Below are 23684 nucleotides of genomic sequence, written 5' to 3' on the forward strand. Positions count from 1 at the left end.
AAAAATTCAGTGTTGTTTCTGTTTTGTGATGGAAAGCATAGCATTAAAGCTTGAACTCTAAACATCTCTGCCTTCTTGAGTTCTTCCTCTAAAAGGTTAGAATTATGACAGGACTATTTGGAATGAAGACAAAGAAACTCAAAAGGCACTGTGAAGTTAATTCCTTACCCTTCCAAGTCCAATGCAGGGAATTTGTCATTGCTCCAAATTGGAAATTAATGTCCATCTACTTGGCTTCTCATCTGCCTCCTTTCTCCTGATTTCTCCCAGCTTTTAAATATTATTCCTTATAAAACCAGTCCTAGGTATTCTTAAAATATAAACTTTGATGATGAAAAACTGTTTTGATGTAGATTATATTAAACAAAATATTTTGATTTTCAGTATTAACTGTTTTCAATAAAATGATTGAGGACTACTTTTTCTTAGTCTGTTGGGAACAACTGGTTACTACATTCCTAAGACCTTGCTCTGAGCTACCTTTATCTCTTATTGTTTACAGAGTCTCCTCTTAATTATTTTCCCTTCTTTTTATGTTTGTCCCCTCCCCCTTCTTTCTTTCTAAAATGGGAACAAACCAGGAGGAAAAAACTCAAGAGCATGACTTTGTCTTCTCCTCTACCCCCTTTCATTTTTATAAAGTGTTCCTCTACTTTGGTAGGCTTTGGGGTCCAACTACAGGCAAATCTAGTAGCTAAGTCCCTCCTAAACTGATATATCTCTGATGACTACACCTAGGTCATGAAAGAAGAGCAAGGAGTTCTCTTCCTTTATATTAATAATCCTCTCCCAAGGTGTAGAACCACCACTCGTCTGTACTTGTACCTTGAATTTGAGGAACCTGATAGCTGTGCTTACTTCTCCCTCTTTGTAAAACAAGAGGAGCTACCTTTTGGGGGTCTTTTAAGACCCATTGCTTTAAAAAAGTCATGAAGCTATGCTTTCAACCTCATTTGCCACTATCCTAATTTCTTACCTTTTAGTACATTTTTTCCCTTTAGATCAATTAACCCAATTTCCTCCATTGTGCTAATAATGATCACTGTTGGTATTTGTTAAGTGCATATTATGTGCTTAGCATTATTTTAGCAGAGATAGGTGTTACTCATGTAATCACAACACACCTATGAGGGAAGTACGGTCATTAATCTCATTTTACAGATTTGGCACATAAGACACACAGTAAATAAGTCAAGGATGTAAGCTGGGCAGCCTGACCCCAGCACATGGGTGTAATGTTTATGATTTTCAGTGTAGAAGTCATGGTATCAATATCACCTCCCATAATTGAGAACCTATACTTGCAAGTACTTAAATTCATTTCCCTTCCCTTTTCTGGTTAACCTATTGGCCCATTATATTGCAGTTAGAACTTTGGCAAAGGGTAGAAATTAAGGCAGAAATTAACCATCAAGTTATCAATTTTTGCCATTTATTCTGAGAAAAAGTTGGTAGAAAGCAAGTGGTAACAATTGGCTAAAAGGAAATATGGGTATTACTGGCACATTTGAATCACCTGGATTCTCCTCTATCAGTATCACTCTCCTCACCCCCACTTTTCATTTCCTTTAGCACAGATAATTAATGTCAGCTCTCCAGGGCTTCATCTTTCCCCCTGTGTAACTACCCAGTCATTCCACGGAATAAAAACAAGGAGCATTGTATTGATTTTTTTTTTTAAAGTGGTCAAAACAGCAATGTCCCCTCATCCCCTCCAGAAGCTTTCAACAATTGACAATAGCCCATCTTCCCGGGGGAAGTTAGGGAAATTACAGCAAATTCCACTTCTGGCTTGATCAGCTCTGATCAAAACCTTTTCTTTAGTTTATACTTCAGTGCTCATGAAAACCCTTTGATTAACTAGATCTGGCTTCTTTATATCAACCTTTTCCTAGAGTGTCTGTGACTGTGTGGCCCAATCTCTGGTTATTTTCTTCAATTGAGATGATTTAGATAATTAAAATTCAAGTAGCAAAATTAATTTCAGAAATTTCAGAATTAATTTTAACCCAACCTTGAATTTCAGTGAATGTCTTTGGGATCTGATAGTGTTGGTAACACACAAGAGTCTTTCGTTGACTAGGAGATTTGTTTTGTATTTTAATAGACTTTTTATTGTAGTTTTGTAGATTTGTAGAAAAATTGAGCAGATGATACAGAGAGTTATATATCCCCCTACCCTGCACACAGTTTCCCCTATTATTAACATCTCACATTAGAATGGAACATTTGTTATGATTAATGAACCAATATTGGTACATTATTATTAATTAAATCCTAGGTTTATTTAGATTTCCTTAGTTTTTACCTGATGTCCTTTTTCTGTTCCAGGATCCCATCCAGGATACCACATTTCATTTGATTGTCATGGCTCCTTAGGATTCTCTTGACTGCAGTTTTTCACACTTTGCTTGTTTTTGATAACCTTGACATACTATTCATGAATCCCACGAGTATTTATTGAGCTTTACCTATTGTAGGCCGGGTGCTTTGCTGGATGTTGGAGGTGATGAATAGTAAGTAAGTAAGATTCTGCCTTCATGGAGCTTACAGACTAGGAGGGGAGGCAGAAAAAAACAAGTTTTGAAAAGTGCTCTGAGAGGAAAAAAGAATTGGTTGTTGTGACTGGGAAAACAAGAAAGGAATTAGTTCTAATAGAGGAGTCCAGAAAGAGTCTCTCTGGAAGTAGACATGCTGAGAAGGAATGATCATGCTGGAGGGCAAGAGGGACAGACCAGGGAGAACAATTCAGGCAGGGAGAGCAACATTGCAAAGGTCCTTGAGTGAGAAAGAGTCTCTCTTGTTTTGAGTAACTCGAAAGCTGGGTGAGCATGGGTGGTAGAGAAACATTCATAAAATTAGAGAGGTGGGTAGAAACTAAATCTTGCACCAACTTCTGTGTGCCATTAACCCTTGGGTTTACCCTCCAGCTTTGGGGCAATGTCACTTAATTCAACTGTGCCTCTCATAGTTCTATAACCACAGTCTTCTGATTAAAGCTATCTCTGTATCCTGACTGTTTCAGGTGGATCTCTAATGGGGCATGGTTCTCAGAAGCTTTGTCTTTCTCTGATTTCACAGCTCTGTTGCAAAACAGGAGTGGGAACTATCTGAAAACAATTGGCCATGCCGTTGGCATTTGGAGAGCTAATAGTCTTTAAATATATGTATTAATAGGAGTTACCACTTGAGTTTTATTTTATCCTCTAAATTTATTTTTGTTGCATATTTTATTGCTGCTGCTTTTGTTTTTTAAATCTTCAGTTTAATTTGTTGTTGTTGAGACCTAGATGTATATTTATGTAGGATGATCAGTGCTTTTTTTTTTGAGGTGCCTGGCTTTTTAGTCATCGTTGTGCAGGAGGTACGGCATGTAGTAGTAATTGTGTATATTTTAAAGTGAGTTTAGCTTGGGTTCAATGCTGGTTATAAGAGCCTAAATAAATACTACTTATTTAATTATCATCTAACTTTTATCACTAGAATTTAAACGCCATGAGGGCAGGGACTTTGTCTTGTTCACTACTCTACTCCTCAGTGGCTGGAACCGTTTCTGGGCACATAGTAGACCCTGGTTTGATGAACAAATTAATGAATGAATAACACATGTTAGAAATTATTTGATTGAGTTGGAGAAAGAACTGTTATTGAGCCCTGTAAACTTTCTAGGTTAGCAGACCAACATTTTCTGTAATAGAAGCCAATATTGCTGAGAGGAATTTGTGATTTTTAGTACTGTACTTGTTAAAAACTTGGTATCAACAACTAGCTAATCAAGTCATTAAACTTCCTGTCAGGGATAATTAAGAAAATGTGGCCAGTTGTTTGTAAGGTCTACCTTTTTACCTGCAGCCCAATTCTGTAAGTGATCTGAAAATTGTTAAATTTATAAAACTACCTTGTCAGTCAGAGCACCTTTTTCTCCATGTGTGCAGATATCAGATGTGAATGAGTTGTACCTCTAACCGTTTATAAATCATTAAGAAGGTAGAACAGAATTAAAGGTAAATGGGAGGAAAAGAGGAATATACGCTAGGATTAGGGCTATAGAAAAATTGATCTAGAAATGGGAGTTTGCTGGGAGAGATAAACTTAAGAGATTAAATACTTCATTTTCTTTCCCACATTAAATCACCTGTGTTTAGCCAGCAGGCCTGCCTAGCATAATGTACTGGTAATAGAATCTGGAATGTACTCAAAATTCTTTTCCCACAAGAATAATTAAAAACTACTTGTAGAGTCATTTAGCTTATATACAATGATTTCTTAGGACTTCCCCCTTAGGGGAAAAAATATTGATGGGAAGAAAATATCATCTATAAATTATAAAATCTGTTTCATTTAGGTGTTGGGTTTAAGAAAGTAGACAAGAATCCTTTAGTTTACCTGGGGGAAGGAGTACTGTAGAAAAGAAAATCTCCCTGGATAGTGACGAAATCTGATCCCTAGCTCAGCCACTGACTCTGAGGAAAGAAAGGGCACTGGATGAAGAATTGGGAGATCACAGTTGTCGTTTTGACTATCTACCTTTAACCCCATGACTGTGGACAAATTACTCTAACTCTTCTTTGTCCCAAGTTCTTCTGAAAGCTAGCAGTAGCTGTTCCTTACATCTAATTTACCTCAATCTCTTCTAGACTTTCTTCTAAGCAGAGTACCCTTGGGGAAAGGGGTTAAAATTCCCTATGATTTTGACCAGTCCTCTCAAGTTTCTGCTGCATTTGTTCACCTGCACTATTCTTTTTTTTTTTTAATTAATTAATTTATTTATTTACTTTTGGCTGCGTTGGGTCTTCGTTGCTGTGCGCAGGCTTTTCTCTAGTTGTGAGCGGGGGCCACTCTTCGTTGCGGTGCACAGGCTTCTCATTGCGGTGGCTTCTCTTGTTGCAGAGCACGGGCTCTAGGTGCACGGGCTTCAGTAGTTGTGGCTCGCAGGCTCTAGAGCACATGCTCAGTAGTTGTGGCACGTGGGCTTAGGTGCTCTGCGGCACGTGGGATCTTCCTGGACCAGGGCTCGAACCCGTGTCCCCCACATTGGCAGGTGGATTCCTTAACCACTGTGCCACCAGGGAAGCCCACTTGCACTATTCTTAATGGAGGTTTTCCTAATAACTTTCCCTCTAGAGGACTTTGCCACCAATGGGATAGGTAGTCAGATAGTGTGGTCTACCTGATGGTGAGCCTTTATGGTGTGTGTGACTGTGGTAGAAACCATGTATAAGTATGCTTATGATGAGCAAAAGAGAGGAGTTCAAGAGCAGTACCTCACAGTTTCACCTACATTGTCCACCTGAAAAATGTCACTGTGACAAATACCAGTCACTGAGGGTTTTATTAAAACCCTGGTGGAATCTGTGATAGAAGGGTGTGAAAAAACCCAAATTTCTTGTCCTGAGACAGGCAGTCTAAGTAGCTTATGAAGTAAATTTTTCCCTGGCCAGAATAATATTGAATGTTTTCCGAATTTTTCCAGGCTCATGGGTGAAATCATTAAATGCCAGAACATGGTGTTTGTTGAAGCAACTCCAAGCACTTTAGAATTTGGAGAACTACATCAATTTCTCAGAGTAATTGTGTTGCACCAGGAAAGGCATAATTTGGGGCAAGTGACAGTAAATATCACAGTGTATGACTTAACACGTGGATTTACCAGAGTTCTTGTTGTTTCTACTGGTGTCAGTAGGTCACACTGCAGGTGAGTTATTTTTCAGCTGCCAGAGAAGATGGACTGGAGTGATTTGGTTTAGGTTCTGATTTCACTGGTATCATTAGTATGAACCAGTGCATTGTGTTGTATCCTTCTAGGACTTTAGTAGGAATAGTTGAAGCCTCAAGTTGAAACAAAAATGTGTGAACTGTTTTATTGCTAATCAAGTCTAAATTAAGGTATGGCATGCAAAAGAGCAAAACCAGTATATAGTATTTATTTCCTTTGCCAATGTTTTTTATCTCCTTGTAATCTGTTTCCTTAGGACAGAATATATTTTCAGTTTCATTTAGGCTTTTACATAATATCTTTAAACACTTTCAATCTTATAGCTTCAAGCACAAATGCCAGCCTGATATCCACTTCATCTACTATTGCCAATATTCCAGCAGCAGCAGTTTCCAGCATCTCAAACCAGGTACGGTGCTGCTTTTGTTCCTCCTGTTGATATGGTTCATCTAGCTAGCTCTTCCTCTCTTCTTTCCATTATCAGTTTGCCAATCTAAGAAACAACCAGTATGGACTGTGGAGAGACCTTTTTCTGGATGCCCTCAGGACTGAGACCTTGGATGGTTTCTCAGGCTACTACCCAGTTTCTCTCATTCCATTGCTAAGACTATGAATGATATGATTGTATCTGCTCCTTTATCTACTGTGTGTGTGTCTGTCTCTTACCCTGCTGCCACAAGAATGTAAGCTCCGTGAGGGTAGGGATTTATTTTTCTATTTTGTTCAGTTATTTGTTCTGAGAGTTCAGAAAAATGCCTAGTACTCACATTAAAGGCACATAATAAATGTTTGTGGAAATATTACTTTGACTTTTTTTTTTACTTAGCCACTCATTTCTTTGTGAATTCCTTGTGGTCTGGTCTTGATCACTATTCTACTAACTCTCTATGTTTAGATCACTGGTAACATCTTCAGTGTTTTAGGGTTTTTTTGGTTTTGTTGTTATGTTTTTATTTGTTGTTTTCTCTGCAGCAATTAGTATTATCAACCACTGTCTCCATGGATCTTTTTTTGTGGCTGCAGTTAACATTGCTATTCTGGTTCACTTTTTATGTTTTGACTGTTTTTGCATTTGTTCATTCTTTTAGTCCACAAGTATTTATTGAGTTCCTGCTGTGTACCTGGAATTCTTCAGGGTAACATCTCTCTCCCTTTGCATATCCTGTCTTCTGTCATGGACAGTCTCTATTTAGTTTTCCACATGTTTATTATTTCATCCCCAGGAATGTTTAACCACATTCACAATGCCCATTTACTTCTTCCAAAATGAAGATTCTAGTCCTGACCTCATGATATCTACAGGCTTCCTGCTGATTGATGGGCTTTTTTTTTTTTAATATCCTATTATTTCCCTAAGTTGACCATATCTAAAACCAGCCTTTCATTCCACCCTTTCTTCCATTTCCTTGTCCTCCAAAAGTAATACCACGTTTTCCTATGGCTTCTCAATTCTTGTCAGTTACACTATTTTTTAATATACCTAGGCCTAAAACCAGACCAGTCATCTTTGATTTTTTTTTTTCCTTACCCAGCCCTAATCCAGCCATTTCTGGAATTCTTTCCTGCTTTTTCTTTTTCTTTTTTCTTTTTTGGCTGCGCCACATGGCATATAGAAACTTAGTTCCCTGACCAGGGATCTAACCTGTGCCCCCTACAGTGGAAGCGTGGAGTCTTAACCACTGGACTGCCAGGGAAGTCCCTGCTTTTTCATTTTTGCTGTCATTTCCCATGGTTTAGTTTTTTCCTCTTTAATCTTGAGTTAGCTATTCATCTCATCTTTAATTTTTCACCATGTCTGGACATTTTCTAAAACACTATCTGATTAATTTTCTTTAAATGCCACATTTTATCCTGTCACTCACCTGCTCAGAATCTTTTCATATTTTTGTTTATTTGAATTTGATGATCCCCATTTCCTGCTCCCACACAAACTATACACCACTGCCTAAAGAATCCAATCCTATCCTTAACCAGTCATTCAGGCCTACAGAGATCCTTTGTTTCATCCAGACTCAACATCTCTGGCCCCTTAATAAAACCTTTCCAGGGCCTGTTCATTTTCCTATCCCCTCTGCTTCTTTGTCTCAGAAAGCTCTCTGTCACAGTCTGCAGTGATAGTTGTCTTCCTCTGTATTTTACTCATTTGACATACAATTTATTGCTAATTTGTTGGAAATGTTTTTTGGTCTTCTATCCTGCTAGATTTTTTTAAAATTAATTTATTTATTTATTTATTTATTTATTTATGGCTGTGTTGGTTCTTCGTTTCTGTGCGAGGGCTTTCTCTAGTTGCAGCAAGTGGGGGCCACTCTTCATCACGGTGCGCGGACCTCTCACTATCGCGGCCTCTCTTGTTGCGGAGCACAGGCTCCAGACGCGCAGGCTCAGCAATTGTGGCTCACGGGCCTAGTCGCTCCGCGGCATGTGGGATCTTCCCAGACCAGGGCTCGAACCCGTGTCCCCTGCATTGGCAGGCAGATTCTCAACCACTGCGCCACCAGGGAAGCCCTATCCTGCTAGGTTTTTAACTCCCATGTACCAACACATACACACACACACTCACACTGTGAATTATATTTGGCTTAGATGCTCAGTGTTCTTTATAAATAATTGGTCTGATCAGTTAGCTTCTTCCTACTTGTCACCAATATCAATTATCAGTGGAATTTTTTTAAGGTGTGTATTTGAGCTGTGCATCATACCCATTTTTTACAGCTTTTTTAAGGTGTAATTGACATACAGTAAATTGCACAGATTTAAATTGTATGATTTGATAAGTTTTGTCATGTATGTGCCTGTGAAACTACCAAAAGTTCCCTTCAAATATTTTAAAGAAACTTTATTTTTAAATAAAACTTGATTATTTAAAAAAAGAGAGGGGACTGCCCTGGTGATCCAGTGGTTAAGACTCCATGCTCCCAATGCAGGGGGCCCAGGTTCGATTCCTGGTCAGGGAACTAGATCCCACATGCCACAACTAAAGATCCCGCATGCCACAACTAAGACCCTGTACAGCCAAATAAATAAATAAATAAATATTTTTAAAGAGAGAGAGATACTCAGTTTTTAAACTGGGAAACTTTAATGTAGGATATTCGCTTTTTTGTTTAAGCTCATCTGTCCTTAAAAGCACTATCATCTAATGCAGTGTTTTATAAACTTCTTAAAGAGTAGACTCTTTCCTTCAAAAATTCTGTGCAGAAATTTTTGCAGAAATTCTGTACATAAAGTAGAAAAAAAAAAAAAGACTGGTATAGTAGAAAAGTGACATTGTGTGTACAGTGCATGGGACACTTTGCTCTCAGCCTTAACCTCATCCCAAAGACAGTCCCTGAGGCATGTCCTCTTGACTTTTAGGTTTCCACAGAATGCATTTCGAAAATCATTGGTTTAGGTGGAAGACTGTATAGGTTAGGTAAATAAGTCGGGTTAATGTTTTAGGGAAATAATTATGAAAAAGAGGGACATGAAAGTCTCTTGTGTTGAAATTAGTGTTATGCTCTTGCTAAGAGGCTTATTTTCCTCCCTTATTCCCTTTGACCTACAGGACTATCCCACCTATACTATCCTTGGTCAAAGTCAGTACCAGGCTTGCTACCCCAGCTCCAGCTTTGGAGTCACAGGCCAGACTAACAGTGATGCTGAGAGTACCACCTTAGCAGCAGCCACATACCAGACAGAGAAGCCTAGTGTCATGGTACCTGCTCCTGCAGCACAGAGACTTTCCTCTGGTAAGCTCTACATTTGGCTTAAGGGCATTTCATCCAACAGGTGATGGTGAAGATTATTTTGTTCTGGTCTAAGTCACTGTTACCATGCTATTGGCCTTCCTTCTCAGGTGAGGAGTAATTAAACACTGTAGCCAGACAACGATGAGTCGTTGGCAGACTGAATATAATACCTGATGTTGTGAACAGAAAAGTACCAAGAATGAAAAGACTTTATTTATGACTTCCACTCCACCCTCCCTGTAGCTATAATATGCTTGTCACAGAGAACTTCAGAATCTTAGCACATTTTATAAAAGCTGGAGGACTGCAGTTTTAGTCTGTGCATAATTGACTTCTGGTTAGGCCTCAGAACAGTAGTTCTTAACTTTTTCTGTGTCATGGATCCCTTTAAGATTCTGAAGAAAGGTATGGTTCTTTTTCCCCGTGAAATACATAAAATTTAACCTACAAATGTAAACCTGTAGCTTTGAAATGGATCAATGAATTATGATGTCCAGATTAAAAAATCCTGACATAAAGACTTTATGCACACATTCAGTAAACATATGCACATACTTTTTATCCCTATTTTTCATGAAAATTTGGTGGTTTGCTGTCACATCATGTAACTTGGGGAAGGACTGTTTATCGTTAACACTGATGCATTTTTAAAAACAGTGGTCTACATCAACTAATGCAGTTTTCTGTGCATCTTGCCTCTACTGCTCTTCTAAATAAATGGACATACAAATGGTTGCTGCTTCGAACCTGCATAACTTTGAAATCATTACATGTGTTGATGCCTTAGTTTTGAATTCATTTCTCTAAATATCTTTGTTCTTCATAACAATTTTAACTTTTTAATAATGGAGAGTTTCAAACAGTGGCAGAAGTTGTCAGAATGGTATAATGAACCCTTATATATCTGTCATCCAACTTCAACAATTAACAACTCATAGGCAGTCTTGTTTCAACTATACTTCATCCAATTCCCTCCTCAAATTCCAGGTATCATATTTATTTATAATGCTTGATAACATAACCACAGTGCCATTATCCCATCTAAAATATTCAACAATAATTCCTTAATAACATAAAATACCAAAGGGTATTCATATTTCTAGTTTTCTCATAAATGTTAGGAGTTTTTTTTTTCTTTTTACAGTTTGTTTAAAATAAGATCCAAGTAAGGTCCATACATTGTGATTGGTGGATATTTTGTTTTAACCTATAAATTCCCCCATCTCTTTTTATTTCCAATTGTAATTTATTTGTTGAAGAAACAATCAATAGATTGTTTGTCCCATACCATTTCTCAGTCTAAATTTCGCCAATTATAACCTTAGAGGGTAGTTTACCACAGCCCACTGCCTTCTGTATTTTATTTAAAGTGGTAAATGGATCTAGAGGAGTGGTTTTTCAGCTAGAGGTGGTTCTGTGCCCCCTGCCTCCACCCCCATACCCCCACACCCAGGGATATTTGGCAATGTATGGACACATTTTTGGTTGTCACACTGGGAAGGGGGTGCTACTGGCATCTAGTGGGTAGAGGCCAAGAATGCTGCTTAACCAAACATCCTACAATGCACAGGACGTCCCTTCACAACAAAAATTATCTGGTCCAAAAAGGTCAATTGTGCCAAGTTGAGAAACCCTGATCTAGAAGCTTGATCAGGTTCAGGTTTAATTTTTTTTTTTGGCAAAATGACTTTATAGATGTGTTCTTCCATTGGGAGGCAGGCATATAAATTCTAGTTATAACTCTCTTCATGATGTTTGCTCTACATTTCCAAATTGCTTAAGTAAAGTTTGGTTTTCCAGCCTTTATCCCTGCAACATGATTCTTAAGGGCAGAGAACCTGCTGACCATTCTGCTCTGGTTCTTATAGCCTGTGACTACACTGGCAATACCGGTGTCTCACTTTTCCTCTCTAGGAGACCCTTCTACAAGCCCATCTTTGACCCAGACTACACCAAGTAAAGATGCTGATGACCAGTCCAGGAAAAACATGACTGGCAAGAACCGGGGCAAGAGGAAAGCTGATGCCAGCTCTTCCCAGGACAGTGAATTAGAAGTATGGGAAGAAACTCATTTGAGTTGCAACCTTTTTTTTTTCTCATTTCTTAAATTTATCAAATATATATCTGAAACTCATGAGATTATGTGGTTCTGTGTTGTATACCCTATAATTCCTGAGCAAGAGAAAATGAATTGGCCAAGTGAAAAGAGAAATGTAAAAACACATTACTCTATGCCCATATCTTACCATATCACTTTCAGATCCTTTTCACCAAGAGCATTGAAAAAGCTTTTTTGAATTTAGGTAGCCAGGTCACTTTTTAAGGGAAAGAACAAACTGTTTTCTGTATTCCAGAGGAGAACAGAAAGAATAATGCATCATATTCAGAAAGCAGAGGGTGTCACAAGTAATATACTGTTCTCCATTTAAAAATCTCCAAGTAAAATGAGAGAACTAAAGTGCTTTAGGCCAAGTTTCTGTGAAACATGCAGGCAGATCTGGTAAGTTATTAATGAGATTGGCTCTCACTTATTCTGTAGTTTAAACACTATAGGAATTTATTATGGGCATACATTTGGCTTCATTATTAAAAGACTAGAAAGTCATACAAAATTCTAATAATAATGGAGTTTTGATATTAATCCTTTTGTTTTCTTTCTTCAATTTTTCTATAATGTGATCATTTAATAAGAAGGAAAAGCCATATTTAAAAATGAGTCCATTGACAGGTGTTCAGAAGACATAGGTAAATTGAGGCTATGTTTGAAACCTCTCTTCCCTTTTGTTACTGGGGGTGGCGGGGAGGGCAGGAGGAGAAAGAAAGAAAATCTAAAGACCTGATATATTTCTTGGAAAAAACGGAGAACTCACTCATTTTTTAAATTGTGGTAAGGTATATATAATATAAAATTTACCATTTTTTAAGTGTGCAATTTTAAGTACATTCACAGTGTTGTTTGTTACTGCTATCTGTTTCCAGAAGTTTTTCATGATCGCAAACAAAAACTCTGCACCCATTAAGCAATAATTCCCTATTCTCCCCTCCTATTAGTCCCTGGTAACCTCTGTTCTACTTTCTGTCACTATAAGTGTGCCTATTCTAGATAGTTCATATAAGTAGAATCATACAAAATCTATCCTTTTGTGTCAGGCTTACTTCACTTAGCATAATGTTTTCAAGGTTCATCCATGCTGTAGCATATATCAGAACTTCATTCCTTTTTATGGCTGAATAATTCCATTATGTATATATACCACATTTTGTTTATCTATTTTCATCTGTGATGAACGCTTGGGGTTTTTTCACCTTTGAGCTATTGTGAATAATGCTGCTATAACACTGCTGTACAGGTATCTCTTTGAGTCCGTCTTTTCAATTATTTGAAAAAGTATAAACCTAGGAGTAGAATTGTGGGATCATATGGTAGTTCTATGTTCAGCTTTTTGAGGAGCCACCAAAATGTTTTCCAAATGACTACACCATTTTACATTCCTACCAGCAATGTACCAGGGTTCCAGTTATTTCCCATTTTTTGCATAATCCATCCTAATGGGTGTGAAGTGGTGTCTCATTGTGGTTTTGATTTGAATTTCCTTAATGATTAATAATGTTGAATATCTTTTCATGTGTGTATTGGCCATTTGTCTGTTTTGTTTGAAGTAATGTCCAAATCCTTTGCCCATTTTTAAATTGGGTTGTTTTTTTGTTGTTGAATGTTAGGAATTCTTTATATATTCTAGATATTAATCCCTTATCAGATATATGACGTGCAGATATTTTCTATGGATTGTCTTTTCACTCTTGATAGTATCCTTTGATGCTTAAAAGTTTTAAATTCTGATAAAGTTCTATTTTTCTTTTATTGCTTGTGCTTTTGGTGTTATATTTAAGGAAACAAGATTATGAAGATATTCACCTGTGTTTTCTTCTAAGCATTTTATTGTTTCAGCTCTTAAATTTAGGTCTTTGATCCATATTGAGTTAATTTTTGTACATAGTGTGAAGTAGGGATCTAATTTCATTCTTTTGCACATGGATATTCAGTTTTCCCAGGACCTTGTTTTGGAAACAGTTTCCTTTCCCCATTGAATGGTCTTGGTATCCTTGGCAAAAAAAAAAAAAAAAATCAATTGACCACATATATATATAAGCATTTATTTCTGGGCTCTCTCATCTATTCCATTGGTCTGTATATCTATCCTTATGCGAGTACCACACTGTTTTGATTACTGTGGCTTTGTAGTAAGTTTTGAAATCAGGAAGTGTGAGTCTTCCAACTTTGTTCTTTTTCAAGATTATTTTGGCTCTTCAGGGTCCCTTGAGATTTCATACAAATTTTAGGATGAGTTTTTCTGTTTCTTTAAAAAACACTGTTGGGATTTTGATAGGGATTGCATTGTATTTGTAGATCACATTGGGTAGTATTGTCATCTTAACAATATTAAGTCTTCTATTCATGAACATGGAATGTCTTTACATTTATTTAGGTGTGTCCTCTTTGATTTCCTTCAGTGATGTTTTATAGTTTTCAGTGTACAAGTCCTGAACTGTTAAATTCATTCCTAAATATTTTATTATTTTTGATGCTCTTGTGTTTTAAAATCCTCTTAGAATTATTCATTGCAAGCTTATAGAAATACAGCTGATTTCTGAATTCATTTATTAGCTCTCAACAATTTTTTGTGGATTCTTAAGGGTTTTCTGTGTATAAGATCATGTCATCTGCGAACAGAGGTAATTTTACTTCTTCCTTTCCAGTTTGGGTACCTTTTTTCCTCTTTCCTTGCCAGTTTATTCTGGCTAGAATTTCCAGTACCATGTTGAATAGAAGTGGTGAAAACAGGCATACTTCTCTTATTCCTAATCTCAGGGGTAACGCTTTCAATTTTCCACCACTGAGTATGATATTAGCTGTAGGTTTTTCATATACGTCCTTTATCATGGTGAGGAAGTTGCTAGTTTATTGAGTGTTTTTATCATGAAAGCGTGTTGAATTTTGTCAAATGCTTTTTCTGCATCAATTGAGATGACCATGTGGGTTTTTTCCTCTGTTCTGTTAATGCAGTATATTACATTGATTTTTCTATGTTGAACCATTCTTGCATTCTGGGAACAAATCCCACTTGGTCATGATTTATAATTCTTTAAATATGCTGCTGAATACTGTTTGCCACTATTTTATTGAGGTTTTTGCATCACTGTTCATATGAGAATTGGTCTGCAGTTTTCTTGCAGTGTCTTTGTCTTCAGTATCAGGGTAATGCTGGCTTCATAGAGTGAGTTAGGAAGTGTTCCCTCCTCTTCAATTTTTTTGGAAGATCTTAAGGATTGGTGTTAATTCTTCTTTAAGTGTTTGGTAGAATTCAGCAGTGAAGCCATCTGGTCCTGGGCTTTTCTTTCTTGGGATGTTTTTTATTACTGATTCAACCTCCTTCAGTTAAAGATCTGTTCAGATTTTCTATTTCTTTTTGAGTCAGTTTTGGCACATTGTGAATTTCTAGGAATTTGTTCATTTCATCTAGATTATTTGTTGGTGTATAACTCTTCATAGTATTTTCTTATAATCCTTTTTATTTCTGTAAAATTGGTAATAATGTCCCACTTTTATTTCTGATTTTAGTAATTTATGTCTTCTCTCTTTTTTCTGAGCCAGTCTAGCTAAAAGTTGTCAATTTTGTAGATCTCTTCAAAGAACCGACTTTTGGTTTTGTTGATTCTCTCTATTTTTCTCCTACCCTCTGCTTTATCTATCTCTTCTAACCTTTATTATTTCCTTCCTTCTACTGGCTTTTTCTGGCAACTTAAATTGTGCAGTTTGGTTTTTGATTGAGATCTTTTTTAAGGTACACATTTGGAGCTATAAATTTCCTTCTTAGCATTGTTTTCACAGCATCCCATAAATTTCGGTATGTTGTTTTTGGTTTTCATTCATCTCAAGGTATTTTCTAATTTCACTTATTTCTTTTTTATCCATTGGTTGCTTAAGATAGTATTGTTTAATTTTCACAGATGTGTGAATTTTCCAGTTTTCCTTGTGTTATTGATTTCTTGTCTCATTCCATTACGATTAAAAAAGATGCTCACTCATTTTTTAAAATATTTTCCTCACTCAGCGGGTATTTCTGTGGGACTTAGATGAAACCATCATCATCTTCCACTCCCTTCTTACTGGATCCTATGCCCAGAAGTATGGAAAGGTAATTTGAGTCTTTCTTCCTTTGTTGTAACTGTCCCTCTCCTGACTATTTGTGCAGGTAACCAAAATCACTGTCTCTGTTATCTCCATCTTACCCTGTTGACCTTTCACCTTTCACATAAAACTTCACCCGATGGCTTATACCAGGCAGACTACATGGTCAGGCAGAGCTGATGATAAAGGTAGAGACTAGACCTGGGACCAGTACTAAAAGCTGAAGTTGTTGGAGAGCGGTATTTTGCAAAGACTAAGTATGGGACTGAGGCTCAGAACAGAGTGGAGTCTCAGGATTATCTACTCCAAAGACTAGTCTGTTATCCCTATGTCACATATAACAGCCCAAACTGAGCATACCATTTAGCTGAGAATATACCAGATCTGTACATTTAAAATATAAAATATCTTTCTAAAATAGATTATATACCCTCTTAGGAACTTCCCTGGTGGTCCAGTGGGTAAGACTCCACGCTCCCAATGCAGGGGGCCCGGGTTCAATCCCTGGTTGGGGAACTAGATCCTGCACGCCTGCCGCAACTGAAGAGTCCGCATGCCGCAACTAAGAAGCCCTCATGCCGCAACTAAGACCCGGCACAGTCTAAATTAATTAATTAATCTTTTAAAAAAACCTTAAAATAAAATAAAATAGATTATATACCTTCTTAAATGAAACATACCAAGCAGGATTTAACTTTAGTCATCAGTATTAACATCAGTTTTGATAGAGGGCTGAGCTGTTTTGAGGTAGTGGCTGTATATTTCTGTACTAAATTACCTCCAGGCTCCTATTTTTTAGTTTCTGTGAAAAAATTTTATAAAAATATCAGCCTCCTTTGCTTTCCTACTTTTACTGCTCCTGATTATTTCTTATTGTCACCAGTGTTTCTGTTAGAAGTACTTTCCCATAGGCTTTTAGTATCTAGACTGGCAAGCTGACATAAGCTCATATACTATATAAAAGACTGGTAATGAGAGTATATAAAATAAGAGCATACTGCCTCTAAGGGAAGGTCTGATAGTTCATTTTAAAGCTACGTGCATTGGTTTTCCTGCAGATATTTCTTTACTGATCTGGTTGTTGAGACTGTCAGATTACTGACTTCTGGTGTTGTACTGTGTGTGTGAGGTGGGGGGGGACGATAATGGGTGTTATAAGAGCAATATTTCAGCGATAGTTAGAATTTCTTCTGAAACGGAATTTCTCCAAAAATTAAGTGGTGTTTTTTTTTTTTTAAGTGGGTTAAGTTTTCTAGAAACTAAAGTCCTAAAGTCCTGAAATGTTTAACTTTGCACAATCCCAGATTCTTATAACTGTGAATGAAATTGCATCAGTAGTAGTGAGAAGCACTGTTGTGGGCCAGTGTTGTTTTGGCCTTGACCCAAACTATTTTGAAACCTTTAAAGATAAAAACCAATGCTGTGAGTGCCAAGTCAAGCAAATTATTCGCTTATTGTCTTTCAGGACCCAACAGTAGTGATTGGCTCAGGTTTAACAATGGAAGAAATGATTTTTGAAGTGGCTGACACGCATCTATTTTTCAATGACTTAGAGGTAAGCATTTTAAATTGTTTCTGCACTTCAGTGAAACACCTTGTTCAATAACTATTTATTGAGCCTGTGCTTTTTGTATTTAGAGGAAATGTGGTTAGACAGGGTAGGTATGGAGAGGCCAGCTCGGCACTTGGGTGTACATAGTCTTAAAGGAATAGTGCCTTGGCTAGGTCACCACAGTCTTAGTTCTGGGCTTCAGTTTTATTGGCTCAAAAACTTGATTTTTGTTAGCTTATTTGGAAGTGATCTAGCTCTAGGGTCAGTGCCACCCCATCAGGCAAAACACTGATATATAAACCAACATTCCAATTTATTCAGCTATATTAAATAACATATAGAAGGTGGCTTTGATTATTTGTACTCTTGAATGTTTTTCAGTTTTACCTTCTTAGAAGATAGCCTCTTGATTTGTCAGATCTGTAGATGGCTACTCTAACTCGTTGTATTTTATACGTGCTTGTCCATGTATAGGTTAGCCTTGATGTCAGATCATTTTATAGTTAGGTGGAGGGAAACCAGGAAACACCGAGAGCTTCTTGGTTAATTTTTTTGGTTTTGACATTTGAGTTCATCTTTGAGGTGAACATTGTGTAGTGGAAAGAGCACAGGACTGGGAATCAGGAGACCAGACTGCGAGTACCAAGTTAGGAAAGTTATCTCCCCATTCTGGGCCTCAGTTAAGCAGTTACTGTACACAACAAACTAGTAACAGTTGCTCTATCTCAGGATGGGAATGTGTTGCTGGGACACAGAGGTGGGAAGGAGCAGACTTGTCACTTAATGTCCTTTTGAATTTTGAACTGTGTACTACATATATTACCTAGTTTTTTAAATAGTGAAAATTTTAAAGTAAATAAAATTTTAAAGTAAAATGAACATGAAGTAATCCTCTTTCTTTTAAAATACAGTCTAGTTCTACTCAACAGACAATTCTCCAACAAATTAAATTAATAGGGCTCTAAACTCCAACACTTTTGTGTAAGCTCCACAGTGCTTTAATCTTCCCTCAACTTCACATGTTGATAAGTTGGGACATTATAGTTTTATTCAGCAAACATTTATTGAAAACCTACTATGTGCCAGTAATTGTTGCCAAATTGTATTTGTAATGATTTTCTAGACATAGTCCTCACTCAGGACTGAAAGTTCTGTGAAGAATTTGACCTGAATGTGTTCCTGCCCCCCAGGTCAGTGGTTCTCAACTCTAGGGGGCATAAGAATCACCTGGGGAGCTTGTTAAAAATGAAGATTCTAGGACTTCACTCACAGAAATTCTGTTCAAAAATTTGCATTTTTAAAAATCTTCCCCAGAGGATTCTGATGCAGGTGGACATCACGGCACCACCCTAGGTGGTGTCAGAGGACTGAATCTGTCAGTTAGGCAGTGGGTGGCGTTTTATGTCAGTAGTAGTGTGGGCTTAGAGGAAAGAACCTTGGATTCAGATTAGAAGACCCAGGCTCCTTCTAGTTTCTTTCTACCACTCACTAGTTTTATGACCTTGGGCAAATCGTTTTACCTCACTTTTAGAATATGAGGAGATTGACTTAGATGACCTCTTCTAATTCCTAAGTTTGAATTTACAAATTTCTGTTTCAGTCATTCTCAGTTTTGATACCACACGCACTCTACCAGCATCTGTTTCATCTGCAAAAATGTATTGAGTACATGCTATATAAGGGCACTGGACTAGACTAGAGGGGTACAAAGGAGATGTAAGGCATGGTCGTGCCATAAGAGGCCTACAAGGTAATAGGACTTAGAGTCTAGTGTAGGACAGAGGCACACCTGACAGTGTAAGGGAGCTTGTGTTTATACCCATGGACTGTTGGAAAAATGAACTATTGAGATAAGAGCATAACTGAGGGTTGGGATGGTTAAGGAAGATTTCATGAAGACTGAGGAATGTAAATTAGGCCTTAAAAGAAGTTGAACAGCAAGGGGGGTGAGAGTGATCCTCCACACATAAGAGACCATAAGGTATTTCATCACCTCGCCATTGTTTGTGGTATTTTTACAATATATTGTGGTGGTAATAGCACTTCTACTCCCTGGGCTGAAATAATGTGTGGTTTTGTCTCTTAACAGGAGTGTGACCAGGTGCATGTGGAAGATGTGGCTTCTGATGACAATGGCCAAGACTTGAGGTGATAAAAACAATGATGTCTTAAACATCAATACACCTGTTACGCACAAGACACTGTCTAGGTTCAGAAGAAAACAAAGATGAATAAGACACAGCCCTAAAAGAGCTCACAATCTATTAGAGGAGATAGAAACAAACATAGTTAACGATGGCATGTAGTGTGAGAAGGTGACAATAGAAAATGTGATGGAACACAGAATAGAAAGTAATTCTGATGGGTGTGGGGAGCAGGTGGTGCCAACATTGGAGTGGCCTTCTCAGCACAGTCGAATTTAAGTATGACCTTGATGAATGGGTAGCATGATGGAATGAGAAAAAAGCATTCCAAAGTAAAGAATATACTAGTTTCTCTTTGGCCAGATTTTCAGTTGGGAAAAGTGTGCTTCCAGATTGATTGGTTTTAGATACAAATAAGCATCAGGGATTTCACCAAGGAAATTAATTGTGTGGGGTCTGATGGTGTCAGGAGTGACCCTATGGAAGACAATCTTAAACATTAATTATCACAGTGAACAGTAAACCAAGGAGGTCTCAGTGGCAAAATGCTTGCTCGGTCTCCTCCTTTCTCTCTTGGCTACTGTCTTCTAGCTCAGTAGTCTTAGCTAAGAATAATCTAAAAATTTATCTACCTTACATTTAAAGACCTTTAGAAAAAAAGTTGTCACATCTTTTCATGTTAATTTGTTTTAATGTTTATCCCTTTTCATAGGCAAAAAGTTTTTCCATGTGTCTACCCTAAAATTGTTTCCTCTGTGAATTCTCAAATCTAGAGCAGAACTGGACACATCACTTAGTAAGGACGTAACCCTGTGGTGCCGAGAAGGATAGAAAGGTTTCACTTCTGGAGCAGATCCAGTCGTGTATGCTGTGTCTTGCACAGCCTTGGAGGGCACCAGTCTTAAGAGATTTTACTCACCTTAGGAAAAAGCCTGGTCTGAAGCAGTTCACAATCCACTCAACCCTAGTTTTTTTTTTTTTTTTCTCTTATACATATGGCTAACTAATAATTACCTATCTTATGTCTTGGCAGCTTTATTTTCTTAAATATAGAATCTCACACTGAACTCTATTTTGACTTCTGATTGAACCAAGTTGTCTCTAATTCTGTCAGTCATTTGGAAATCTTGACTTAGGAAGTATTAATCCCTCCCAACCTGTTTAACTATATAATAGTTGTCTATTGCTGTGTAACAAATTACCCCAAAATTTAGTAGCTTAAAACAGTTACCATTTATCATCTCATAGTTTCTGTAGGTCAGGAACTTGAAAGTGACTTAGCTGGGTAGTTCTGAATCAGGGTCTCTGAGATTGAAGTCAAGATAGCTGAAGCTAAAATCATCTGAAGGCTTGGTTGGAGCTGGAGGACCTGCTTCCATGTGTGGCTGATAGGAGGAGGCCTCAGTCCTCACTATGTGCCTCTTCATGGGGCAGCTTGAGTGTTCTCCTGTGACAGCTGACTTCTTTTAGAGCAGGTGCTGTAAGAGAAGCCTGGTCTCTAAAGTCCAACACCATCACTTCCACCACATTCTGTTTACGTTCAAATACTGTCCATACCTACAGGGAGCAAAGTTAGAGGAGAGGAGTATTAAAGAATTTGTGGACATATTTTATAGCCACTACAGTGACCCATGAACTTACTAAACTAGCCAACAGATCACTGAAGGAAAACATTCCCATTTTCTAACTATTATTAGAATTTGGGGTTAGTTCCTTCCATTATTTTTTCACGTTTCTCCTTTTACATAGTTGCAATCATTGTGTGTGTGTGTGTGTACACAAAAGTTTTGTATTCTGGGTTTTTTCCACTGTAAGGTATTTTCTGTCATTCATGAAAAGATGGTCTGTCTGAAGCCAACCTCTAGGGGATGCTGGTGCTTGAATTAGTCTTGCCTCTCTTGCTCTCCCTTTCCATCCTTTCTTTGATAGAAGTAATAGGGGTGAGATGGAGGACTGATGAAAAGATAGACTCTGACATACAGAGATTAAGAAAGAAGAGTCTCAAAGCCTTGCTGTCAGATGCTAGGAATAGGACAGAAAATCAATCCCAGGTGGCATTCAACCAAAAACTCCATGCAGTATAGATTTTAATTTTCATCATCCTCTCTCTCTACAGCAACTACAGTTTCTCAACAGATGGTTTCAGTGGCTCAGGAGGTAGTGGCAGCCATGGTTCCTCTGTGGGCGTCCAGGGAGGGGTGGACTGGATGAGGAAACTGGCTTTCCGATACCGAAAAGTGAGAGAAATCTATGACAAGCATAAAAGCAATGTGGCTGGTAAGTGTGGCATACAACCAGCTAATTTTCTGTTTTGTTCTGATTTCCTGTTTTCTTTTCCAGGGTTTCCTTAGGGCTCCCTGACTTATGAATTTGTGCCACAGTAACATTTTAACTCTGTATTTTAAAAACAGGTTTGATTGAAACCCTCTGGGGAGGAAGCTCTGCATTTCTCATGGACTTCTCTTGGTATAACTTCGCAAAGTTCTCTTGTTCTTTTTAGATAGATGCCTTTTTTTTTAAAGGAAATGTGTTCCATAGATTATGTTTGATGGCATGTGTTTTTTTCTGGGGTCACAACTACTATCAGTAATATTTAATAGGTTGCCATATTTTTGAACAGATTTACATAGCCATCGGGACAAGTCAGGTAGAACTAGCAACCAGGTTTATAGTGGATGGAAAACTAGGTCCAGGATGATAGGTTGGCAGTATCCGTGCATTATGATTTGAAGGACCTTGGAAATTCTTTCTGCCCAGATAGATCTCAAATGTCAGGTGCCATTATGCCTAAAATTCTATTATTTGGAATTAATTAATTAGCCATAGATTGTTCAAATTAGAAGAGACATTAGGGAACTAATCTAAATCCTTCATTTTGCACTTGAGAAAATTGATGGTCCATCGTGAGGGTAACAAGGTCGGGTCACATAGCAAATTAGTGACCATACCACAACTGGAATCCCGAACTCTTGGTCCACTGCACTTTATATTCATGCAATTCCTTTTTTAGTGATATACCCTTGTGAGAAAATATTGAAAACTGTGAACCATCGCCCTCAAACACCTCCATCTGCACAAAATGTTGTGTGAAGTTTCAGGGATTCCATAGACTGCCTAGAAGTATATTACGTCAGGTCAAGAGAGGCCTCCTACCTACCATACCACTACTACAGTGTGGGGCAGAAAGTAAAAATAGGGCTTCAAAGATCAGTTTGGTGCATTCCTGTTACAGTGCTCCAATACCAGAAAAAATCATAGGCATCTGGGCTTTTGGGAATCTAATTTATTTACTTTTTTCAGATTCCTTTCTTTACTGCTTTTTTTTCATCATGATTCAGAGCCAGTACTTTTTATTTTGGTAACCAAGTCTTTTTGCTGTTTCTCTCTCACAGACATTAGCCTTTCTTTTGTTCGTTTTCATATACAACCTAAGTCTCTGGTCCTTTCTCTGCCCAGTGAGTGTCTGGACCTGGTTTCCTGAAGAAAGTGATATATAACCCTCTGTGAGAATCCCCTGAGCCCACCCTGGGGAACATAGTAAAAGTAATATCCACCTGTATTTTGTAAAATATGAATTAACAAAAGTGCCACATGATATTAGTTAAATATATGGCATATGCGTGCTTATGTATATGTCATACATGACGTATAGATACTTGTTTGGTTTTTGTTTTGTTTTATCAGAAATTTTGAGAGTCATCTAATTCTAGGCTTGCATTGTGAAAAACCATCAGACTGAAAACAAATTATACACAGTTCTACTCATAGAGATCACTTCTGTTTTTATGGAGTGTTGGTAATAGAATGCAGAATTTCTCTTTTTACCTTCACTACAGAAAATTCAGAGCCAGGTTTATTATTTGAATATTGTAACTCAAGTGTCAGGTAACGTGCTCCCATCAGATGAATTGCTTTTTGTTTTGTGCTTAATCATCTGATCTTAAAGAAGTGTTTTAGTCTCTTATCAGCTGGAGTTGTTTCAGAAGTACAGTACAAATAAATGACATTCAGAAAGCTGGTGATTCAGCCTGGGATCTCAGGTTGATGTGTTCTGAAGGGAGTGAGAGCAGTCACTGTGGGAGCAGTGTATGATAGTGGGAAGATTTCTGAGACCAAAAGCCACTAACTTGCTGTGTATTCTCAGGCAGCCCCCTTTCCTCCGTGGGCCTCGGTTTCTTTAGAAAGAGATTGGAAATGCTGTGGACTCTCCATCTGTAATTTTTCCCCCTTTGGTTCTTGATGTCACATCTAAAGCAGTGCTACTCAAAGTATGGTCCACTGGTCTGCAAATTACGTTACCGGTTGGTGATGAAAGAAAGAGCCTCTGCCAGAACCTAATCACAGTGTTTCT

The 23684-nt window shown here is 37.7% G+C and overlaps 1 protein-coding gene across 8 annotated transcripts in view; it reads left to right on the forward strand.

Moving 5' to 3' along the window:
• The window catches only part of EYA3 (EYA transcriptional coactivator and phosphatase 3), a 96325-nt gene that overhangs the window by 61962 nt on the left and 10679 nt on the right, over positions 1-23684 (forward strand). For 5 of the 8 annotated variants that reach the window (XM_061184652.1, XM_061184653.1, XM_061184651.1 and 2 more), the window contains 8 exons: positions 2481-2516; positions 6040-6125; positions 9264-9447; positions 11362-11501; positions 15561-15644; positions 17103-17192; positions 19279-19337; positions 21450-21610. In XM_061184652.1, coding sequence (XP_061040635.1) covers positions 2481-2516; positions 6040-6125; positions 9264-9447; positions 11362-11501; positions 15561-15644; positions 17103-17192; positions 19279-19337; positions 21450-21610 — 840 coding nt within the window. The remainder of the gene's footprint in view (positions 1-2480; positions 2517-6039; positions 6126-9263; positions 9448-11361; positions 11502-15560; positions 15645-17102; positions 17193-19278; positions 19338-21449; positions 21611-23684) is intronic. The other 3 variants (XM_061184655.1, XM_061184658.1, XM_061184657.1) reach the window with 2 other exon arrangements.

This window comes from Eubalaena glacialis, chromosome 3, assembly GCF_028564815.1.
Source record: "Eubalaena glacialis isolate mEubGla1 chromosome 3, mEubGla1.1.hap2.+ XY, whole genome shotgun sequence".
NCBI classification, from domain to species: Eukaryota; Metazoa; Chordata; class Mammalia; order Artiodactyla; family Balaenidae; genus Eubalaena; species Eubalaena glacialis.